The sequence below is a fragment of the Equus quagga genome, chromosome 19, assembly GCF_021613505.1.
Source record: "Equus quagga isolate Etosha38 chromosome 19, UCLA_HA_Equagga_1.0, whole genome shotgun sequence".
Classification (NCBI taxonomy): domain Eukaryota; kingdom Metazoa; phylum Chordata; class Mammalia; order Perissodactyla; family Equidae; genus Equus; species Equus quagga.
The window spans coordinates 7,573,139-7,583,007 of record NC_060285.1 but is presented as its reverse complement, the minus strand read 5'-3'; the positions used below and the strand labels follow the sequence as shown (position 1 = coordinate 7,583,007).

Here is a 9,869-nt window from a genome sequence, read left to right as displayed (position 1 = left end):
AATGGGAAGACGACTCGAACAGACATTTCTAAAAGAAGATATACAAATGGACTTTTGCATATCAAAGTCACCCATCACTAGGGAAACGCAGATCCAAACCACCGTGAAATTCCACCTCACACTCATGAGAATGGCTACCAGCATCAATACAGAAAATGGCAAGTGGTGGCGAGGACGTGGAGAATCGGAACCATGCGCACTGCCAGTGGGAGTGTAAAATGGCGCAGCTGCTGTGGGACAACAGTCCCGTGGTTCCATATCCACAAATCGAGAGCAGAGTCTCAAAGAGGTATTTGTACCCCATGTTCACAGCAGCGTTATTCACAGCAGCTCAAAGAGAGAAGGAACCCAAGTGTCCGTGAATGGATGAAGGAAAAGCAAAACGTGGTCTCTACATAAAACGCAGTCTTATTCAGCCTAAAAAAGGAAGGACATCCAGACACATGTCACAACATGGATGAACCTTGAGGACACCATGCTTAGCGAAATAAGTCAGTCACAAAAAGACAAATACCATATGATTCCACCTATGTGAGGTCCCTAGGGGAGTCAAATTCCCAGAGACAGAAAGTAGAATGGTGGTTGCCAGGGGCGACAGGGAGGTGCCATGGGGAGTTGTTGTCTCACGGGGACAGAGTTTCAGTTTTGTAGGATGAAAGAGTTCTGGGATGGATGGTGTGATGGTTCCACGATACGAGAATTTAACAGCATTGAACTGCACACTTGAAAATGATGAGATGGCAAGTGTTATGTTGTGTGTATTTTCACTCCCACACACACACATTGAAGATATTCACAAATATGACCATTTAGCTGTAGGAGACAAAAACCAGGGGTATGCCCTGTGAGGTGAAAAGTTTACTCAGCAGGTTTGGGATTTCAATCCGTGCACAGTCCAGAAAACTGCCTGGCCCCTGAAAGCTGCTGGGAAACACCCGCTTCGCCCTTAGGATGACCTGCCTGACAAGTGTCTCTGTAGCTGTGGCCCTGGGTCACACCACACAGTTGATGTCAACAATGTGATTGATGGCGGGACCTGGGGCCACACTGTTTGACCTTGAGAGAGGCTGGGGACTGAGTAACTGCCGTCAGGGTGAGCCATGGGGCTCTCCCAGTCTAAGTGACTGACTTCCAACAAAATCCCTGGACACCCAGACTCGGGGCAGCCTCCCTGGTGAGCAAACTCTCTGTTTGTGTCACATATCACTGCTGGCAGAACTGAGCACTGTCTGTACGAGTCCTCAGAGCGACAGCTGGAAGCTTGTGCCTGCTCTTCCTGAACTCCACCTATGTGCCTTTGACCACTGCTGATTCTGCCTGGATCCTTTCTCTGGAAAGACCATAGCCGTGAGTATAACAGCTGTTCTGACTCCCGTGAGTCCTTGCAGTGAATCCCTGAACCTGAGGGCGCTCACCCAGCCCGGGATTGGGCTGATTCCATCAGAACCCCATTCACACTCCTCCCGCCCCCTGACACCCAGGAGTCAAGACCTACATGGACTTAGTCACCAACCAGGGCAGCTAGTGTTGGGTCTGCATGAGTGACTAGGGGGTAAGCTGTCACCTTCTGAGCCTAAGTAAACCTGTCTCTCAAATGGGGTCAAATGCCTGGTGAGCTGGATCAGGCAGGGGAAGTGGCTGCCCTGGGGAGGCTGCTGAGGCTGCATCTCTGTTCAGGGGGCTCAGGTGGGACTCAAGCCAGGTTGGAGCCATCAGACTGGTTTATTGGTCATCAGCGCCTCCAGGAGGAGTGGGTTCGAGGCTTGGTGTCCCCCCTCTAGCGGGGCTCAGCGCAGAGCTGGTAGGGGGACGGGGTCACCAGGACGCCAAAGACACCGTGGTCGCTGGGGCGGGGCTGCCCAGCGGGCACCGAGAAGCTGAAGCGCTGCAGGAGGCAGGTGAAGAAGAGGAAGAGCTCCATGCGGGCCAGGGGCTCCCCGAGGCACGAGCGGCGGCCTGTGGGTGGGGATGGGGGTCAGCGAGCCTGGGGCTCCACGCCTCCAAGACTCCCCTGGGAGGGGCAGCAAGCCGGGCTCCCCACAGGCACCTGCTGAGAAGGGCATGAAGGCCTCCTGCTTGACGAAGCGGCCCTGGGCGTCCAGGAAGTGCTCGGGGTGGAAGCGGAAGGGCTTCTTCCAGATGGTCTCGTCCTTCAGCACCGATGACAGGTTGGGGATGAGCATGGTCCCCTGGCAGGAGATGCCTGGCATGAGTGTGGTCTGGCCTAGATGACTCCCTGACCCCTGCCACCAAACACACATGGGCCACACCGTCTGCCTGGCACACACGGGCAATCAAATCAATCTCAACCCAAGAAGCTTCCCAGCACCCTCCCTGTCCCCATGGCAGGGCCACTTGACCCGTTACCCATGGGAATGGTCACTGCCACCTGTCCCTGAATGCAGGGCTCCTCTGACACACTGGGGCACATTTTAGTTTTTCTTACTGCCCTGCCCGCCAGACTGGGGGGTTTGACGGACAGGGCCGGGCCCACATCTGCCTCATCCCCACAGCCCCCAAGGCTGGACAGTTGGTGTCTGTGGAAATGAGAATTAGGTGGCTTGGATTCCAGGCCTGGCCCCACCTGGCATGGCCATCCTGGACAACGACGGGGCACGTGGAGCTGAGCTGGGCTGAGGAGGGCCGCAGGCCTACCTTGGGGATGAGGAAGCCCTGCACTTCAACGTCACGGGATGTCATGTGGGGCACGCCCAGTGGGACAATGTCTGCAAAGCGCTGCACCTCGTGGACCACGGCCATGGTGAAGGGCATGTGGGCCTGGTCCCCCATCTCTGGTCGCCGCGTCTGCCCTATCACCTCATCGATCTCCTGTTGGACACGGCCTGCACAGACAAGCGTCCCCACAGTCGTCAGAACCCAGGGGGCTGCACCCCACCCTCCTCCTGTCTCCTGTGCAGGGGCTGTGCTCACGTGGAGGAGAAGGTCACTCTGACCTCTAAGCCAGGGCCCAGCCTCTGCTCAGAGCTCCCAGTGGTGAAACCAAGCTCAGGGCCCCCGGCTTGTCCCTCTCCTCTCTGTCCCGTCCCACCGGGCCTCCAGGCTGGGCTCACGCTGCACATCCGGGTGTAGGATCATGAGCAGGAGGGCCCAGGCCAGCGTGGTCGAGGTGGTCACCATCCCCGCAGAGAACAGGTCAGCCACCACCAGGCGCAGGTTGTCATCATTGAAGCTGCTCTCTGGGTTCCCCTTGGCCTGGGGCCATGCAGAGAGGGTGGGCTCAGGGGAAGGGAGAGAAAGCCCCTCAGTGGCCTCCCACTCTGCACCCATCAGCCTGGGTGCCTTATCACTGGGTGATACACAGGCCTCACCTTGTCTGGTCTCCCCTCATGGGGCCCTCAACCTACACTCCTGGCCCTGGCCCTGGGGGCTCACCTTCTGCACCTCGTCCAGGAAGGCATCAGTCAGGTCTCGAGGGGGCTGGGTCCGGTCCCGGGTCATCCTGTGCTCAGCAACCAGCTCATCCAGCTGGGCCATGAAGGCCCTCTGCCCAGGAAAGACCTTGGCGACCAGCCCCGGGATGTGCAGGAGCACAGGGATCGCATTCAGCACCTGTGTGGGCCATTGATGAGGGACCCTGAGTCCTCCCTGTGCTCAGGTGTTCACCTGGATCAGTCCAGTGCCAGCCACCTTCAGGATGTCCCCACCATTAACCTGGTTCCTCCGTAAGTTCAGCCCTCCACCCTCTCTCCTGGCCTGGGCCACAGCAGGATAAATCTAACATCTACATCTCAAGGGTTCCAGAGGCTTCCAATGAAGGAGGTGGAGGTTCCTTAGCTCCCTCCTGGGCCCGCTGACCCGACACCCCTCTGTACAAATCCTCCTCCGCGGCGGCCCAGGGCGGAGGCCCCTCCACGGAGCTCGCCTGCAGAACTCCTTGGCCCCCTCCAGCCCGCACCTCGGGCAAAAAGCCTGCCGCCTCTTTCAGAAAGTCCTCCATTAGCTCCAGTATCTTGAGGAAGCGCGGGTCGTTGTAGTCGAAGCGGCGCCCGAAGGTCAGGGAGGCGATCACGTTGCTCACCGCTTTATTCAGGAGGGCGTTGGGGCTAAAGGGCCGTCCTGGGAGGGGACGGTGCAGGTCAGGGGGTCGCCTCCAGCTCCTCCTCCCCAGCCTCCACCCCTGTCTCCTGTCCCTCAGCCCAGCACTCACCGGCCTGGTCGGCGAAGGCGGCACAGAGGTACGAGGCCTCCTCGGTCACCCACTGCTCCAGGGACTTCTTGCCCAGGCCGAAGTTGCGCAGGGTGGACACGGAGAAGCGTCGCTGCTCCCGCCAAGCGCGCCCGTACCGTGCCAGGATCACCCCTGGGGGCGGGGCGGGCACGGGGCGTGGCTCGGCTGTGTCCTGGCCCCGCCCCTGCGCGAACCACCTGCTCTGGGCTGGCCAGCCCTCCCCCCAGCTCCTGGTCCCGTCCCGGCCCCGCCCCCGGCGATACACACGCAGCCACGCCCCTTTGACTGAAGACCACGCACTCTGCCCTTGCTCACAGTCCAGCGCCTGTTCGTCAGCTCTAACCTCGTTCTCAGTCCCAACAAATCTCTCCCAGTCTTCCCGCGCAGCTGGCGGAGGACAGGTCCGCCGTCTGTCCGCCCACATTTCTCCCCAGCTCTCCCCACTGGGGGCAGGTTCGGGCCCACTCTTGGCTCTGCCCGTCATAACACCCTTGTGTTTCTGGGACGGTCCCAGCCCGCCCCCTACCCGCCCACCCTGACTCATTCCCGCACCTCGGACATGCCCTTCCTGGTTCAGTGGCCAGATTCCGGCCCACTCCCTGTAAGGCCCCGCCCTCCGCCCGCCCACACCCGCCTCCCCACCCTGGGCACAGGCTCTTTCCTCCACCTGCCGCCCCTCCAAATTCGCTGGCTCTTCCCTGCACAGCAGCTCCCCCACCCTGCCTCCAATTGGCTCTGCCGGGTCTCGGGTCACTGTGGTCCAGTCCCCGCTGGGTCGCGGTCCCCCCTCTTCCGCTTGCCTTCCGCGTGCGGCTGCAAGCCCAGGTGCTCCATGATCGGCACAGGTGGGCGGTCGGAGGTGTCTTCGCTGCGGTTCACCAGCGCCTCGCGCATGGCCGCCAGCCCGTTGAGCACGACCACGGGCGTCCAGGCCAGCTGCAGGCTGAACACGTCCCCGAAGCGGCGGCGCAGCTGCAGGCCAGGGTCAAGGGCGTTAGACAAGCCCTGCCCCACCCCACATGCCTGACCCAATCTCCGGGCTCTAGACCCGGGATACCCCTGGGCCACCAGCAGCGAGTGAGTGCAAGGAATTATATAGCCTCCTGATGCTAGGGTCACAACCTGTATGGTTGATGACCTCACGTTGGATCAGATCACACAGCTGTAACTTTGCAAAGGTCACTAATATTGTCAGTAGGCCAAGTTAGCATCCCATTTTACAGGTGAAGAAACTGAGGTTCAGAGAGGTGAGTAATGAGGCCCAAGGTCTCACAGCAGCAAAAGATTTGAACCTGGTCACTGTCCCCTGTCAACCACCATTTCCTGATTTCAGTGGGGCTCATGACCAGAGTCCTCTCCCCAGTCTCAGGACCTGTCTTCCTGATGTCATCAGAAGGGACTCAGGCTCACAGAACTGAAGCTCTGTCCCACTGCATCCCGAACCCTCTGCTAAGTCCCCCCCCCCCCCCCCCCCTCTGCCCTCTCTGACCTTTGATGGGAAATTCAAACCATCCCCCAGGCCCTGGCCAGCTGCCCTCCCCCAGGAGGCCTCTCACACCTGCCTCCTCCTTTCCACCAGCTCCTAGTCCAGCCTGTGGCATCACCCCCACCCACTGTCTGCTGACATGTATGGTCCTCAGCACCTCTGTGGCCACCTCCCACCTTCCTCACCTGAGTAAAGCTGCAAATCGAGTCCTGGAGGTCCACCTGCAGCAGGTTGCCCAGCCCAGGCAGGGGCATGGGGCCTGGGGGGTAGCGGGGGGGCCCAGCGTTGGCGCCGGTGCATCAGGTCCACCAGGAGCAGGAAGATGGCCACGGCCACGGCCAGGGGCCCCAGTTTATCCCAGGCCAGCAGCCCCATGGCTGCCTCAGTGCACACTGCGCTCCTCTGGACACACTGAGGCCCCTCACCACACCAGGCACCAGGACCAGACCTGGCAGGGCTCTCTCACCCACTCTGAGGGTTTGATGAGCCTGGGCCCTTTTATAAAGGGGGCTGAGACTGGCCTTTGTCCTCTGCTCTGAGCCTGCCTGTTGGCATGACTGTGCTGCCAGAGGGTGCAGGGAGGGGACAGCGAAGGTCAGTGCAGGGGTGGCGCAGAACTCCTGACCCTGCTGCCCTCTGCAGGTGCTTATCCAGGGTGGGCGTGGGAGGCAGACAATATGTCCCCACCCCCAGCTTGACTCCCAGCATTGTGCTGGCTCCCAGGGAGTACCCGGGGTCTTTGGACTTGATCCTGCCACCCACCTGCCACATTAGCCTCACCCTCCCTAATGGGGTCACAGCCTCGTCCCGAGAACACATCCTCACCTCCCTGTATCTCACCTGCCTCCTCCCGAGTGACCTTCAACTCTGAGCTTTGTCACTGGCATTTGCTGTAGGGAGGTCACGTGATCAGAGGGACCTTGGGTGGGGGCAAGGGATAAAGTTCTCTGTGTCCCTCACTTCACACTGTGACACTCAATGTACACACAGACACAGATCACACACTCACAAACCACTCACACAATCAGATGTTACCCACACACATCCTGACACATAGGACCTGCACACACAATTACACACCCACAAAATCACAGACACACACACATTAATACTTGCACCACTGACACACACACATACACACACACACACAGAGCACCTGTTCTCATTGGTGGTCTGTACCCGACCCCCACCTCTCCCCACCTCAAGGCAGCTGGCAGGGATGCTGAGGACCCTCACCTGGCTGCGGGCTGGCTCAGCTTCCGCTGTTTCCCCGTGGTTGTGAGCATCACATGACTGACTCTGGGGGTGGGGAGGCAGCAGCGTTGTTTTCAGAGCTCCCTACTCACCCAAGCAGCCAGTTCAGAGGACAGGAGACCCTTCCTAAGTGGGTTACAAACTGGCCCTTGACCTCCCAGCTCTTGAGGCCACCCAGGTGATGAATCTCCTCGAGCCTGTGTCCACTTTCCTGACTCAGAGAAATGCGGGGTGATCCCTTGCTCTTCTTGACTGAGCTGCCAGGAAGCTCAGCATACCAGGGTGTCCTAGCATAGGATGTCACCCTGTCCCCAGAGAAGTGGGCCTGCTTCTTCCTCAGTATAGTTTGTCCTTGAACATCAGCTGCTGAAACTCTTTCTGGAAAGACAAGGGGATAGAAAGCAAGTGGGGCGGATGTAATTTCTTTACACCCTCACAGGCCTGCTGAGGACCACACTGAGTGGATTCCAGAGCCTCCCCTTAGCCAGCCACCTCCCTCTCCCTGGGCCAGGTCCCCCTGCTCCAGCCCCATCCCTTCCCACTCTGGCTCTGTGGTCCCTCAAAGAAAGATGCGAACCCCAGCACCACCCTGCCCCTTTGTGTGCCACCTTGTGGCTGGAACTGTGGCTCCCAGGCCCTCCCTATTGCTCAGCCTCTCGCCACCTCCAAGCAGGGGGGTGACCACACGATGCCAGGGCAGGGCTGCTGCCCACCGGCCTCTGTACCCTCCTTCATCAACAGGAAGAGGGGTGGGATTTGAGGCTGAGTTTTTAAATCAGTGAAGCTGATGGGAACTCTGAAGGCAAAACCCACTCAGATGGGAAGGGGCAGGAACCCAGAGGGTAGGGGAGGGGCATTTCCTGGGAGGGGTCAGGCCCCCTCCCCCATCCCAGGGGTAGTGAGTTCTCATCCTGGAACCAGCTGGAGAATTCTCTCCCCCAGATGGAGCAGGGCCTGCAGGAGGCACTCCTCACGCCTGTGTCCCACTAGCTCTCTCCCTCCCTCACCCCTAACAGCTTCTTCCCAGGGAGCCTCTGGACATCCCCCACCCAGAGATGGCTCCCCGGGGGGCAGGGGCCTCTTGCTATTGGCTTTCGACCTTTACAGTTCCTGCTTGGCCTGTGACAGCTGCTCCTCCCCTTCTGAATGCCCGCAGCCCCACTCTCCTGCAGGGCCCAGGGCCAGAGGGTGTAGCGGGCTGGGGCCCAGTGGGCCTTCCTCAGTTTACCTCGTTTTCCCTGCATCTTGCCTTGCTCAGGCCTTGGACTGTGTTCCAGCCCCGCTGGACGTCCCACGTGCTGGGTGCTGGTGGGGCACTCGCAGCCTGGCGGGGAGATGATGGTGTGCCCCTGCTCCAAGGTGCTCATGCCAAGAGGAGGAGCAGGAAGGCAGAGAGCTGACAGGCCAGGCCAGCAGTGCAGGGACTGCTCTGAGGGTCCTGGGGACACTGCCGCAGGCTGCAGCAGGACTCTCTGGGAAACCAACCTGGAGGACTTTGACTGACTTGGCACCACAGTTGAAGGTGACCTGGCAGTGGGACCAAAGGGCCACAGCAGAGTCCTGTGCATGGGGGTGAGGGGCAGCAGGAGGAGGCAGCTTTGCAAGTCTGGCTGAGGACTGGACTGTGGGGAGCTGGGGTCCCTGGGCCTCCAGGAGGCAGGGAGATCATTTTTGACATCAAAACAGACCAGAAGGAAGACCCATGGGCACTGTGGGGCCTTCCTGGATTCAGCCTGTGGCCTCTCATTGGCCTCAGTTGAGTGTCCTGTCCTGTGGGCAGCACCTCTCTACCCAGGACTGTCAGAGAATCAGGTGGTGTTGGCAGGGGAGGGGGGGAGGCAGGATGGTGTGAGTGTTGGTCACACAGTGGCTCTGGATAAAGTGTCTTTATCCACCCTTTGTTTTGGATGTGTCACGCCCTCCCAAGCAGTCACCCTAATGTGGACACGAAGGGCAGGGACCGACATGCCTGTAATTCAGGCAGAGGCCCCTGACACTAGGGGCCTGTTGTCCAGGACGGAGCAGCCTTGAAGAAACCTCATGAGTACAATGAGCACATGGAACAACTGTGAGGCCAACAGCCTTTGCAATCATTGTGCAATTGCAGCTCCCACTGACGAGGCACTTGTGTGCCAGGCACTGCTGCTCACTCTGCGTGTCCCCCCACAGCCCTGGAAGGCAGGTGGCTTTATGGTCCCAAAGGCATGGAGGAGACTGAGTCTCAGGGGTCACGTCAGGAGGTCAAAGTCACAGAGGAGTAATTGGGGCCATTTCAAAACGCAGGCTCTGAGCTACTGCTGTCCGTGTAAGTTACTGAGATTTATCGTCTCAGAAACACACTCAGCCCGCCCTCCCGGGGCTTGTGCTCTGGTGAAGCTGCTGGGGTGGAGGGGTGAGCGCCCCCAGGGTCCACCCGTGTCACAGATGTTCACCCGCGCCCGGAAGGGTCCTCTGGACACTGCGACCTGGGACTTAGGATCCAGGGGAGACGTCAGCACGCTGGGGAACTACGAAATGCCTGGCCCTGGTCCCCCAAGCACGGAACCGGGGCCCGGGGTCCCCAACGCGATGCGGGGCAAACCCCGGGCGAGCGCCCTAGAATCAGGTAGGGAGCTGCAGCCCAGCCCGGGCGCTGGGAAAGTCGGGGGCATTTTGCTGGCCTTGCCCCTCCCCCCGTGGCATGCAGCGCCCTGGGGAAACCCCCATTCCCGCCCCTCCCTGGGGACAGAGATAGAGCGGAAGCCGAGCGCAGCTTGCGGGCCCCGGGCCTGGCCGCCCCGCCTGACTCGGTGCGGACCCGCCCTCGCAGCGCAGGATCCAGGCGGAGGCGCCGGCGGGGCGGCCGCGGCTGCAGTTCCGCAGGCGGGCGCCGGGGGGCGCCGAGGGCCGCGGCCGAGGAGGGAACGGGGGCGGGAGGGCGCTGGGCGGGGCCCGCCTCCC

General features: G+C 60.4%; 1 protein-coding gene across 1 annotated transcript; it reads right to left on the bottom strand.

Annotated features, from left to right (window-relative positions):
- Positions 1-730: 730 nt before the first annotated feature.
- Positions 731-6,225, bottom strand: LOC124230505 (cytochrome P450 2D14-like). Its single transcript, XM_046646646.1, is given in 10 exon segments — positions 731-1,956; positions 2,048-2,189; positions 2,656-2,843; positions 3,072-3,213; positions 3,394-3,570; positions 3,917-4,077; positions 4,169-4,321; positions 4,990-5,161; positions 5,861-5,950; positions 5,952-6,225. Coding segments are annotated over 10 exon segments (1,503 nt in total). The 5' UTR covers positions 6,051-6,225; the 3' UTR covers positions 731-1,777.
- Positions 6,226-9,869: the final 3,644 nt, after the last annotated feature.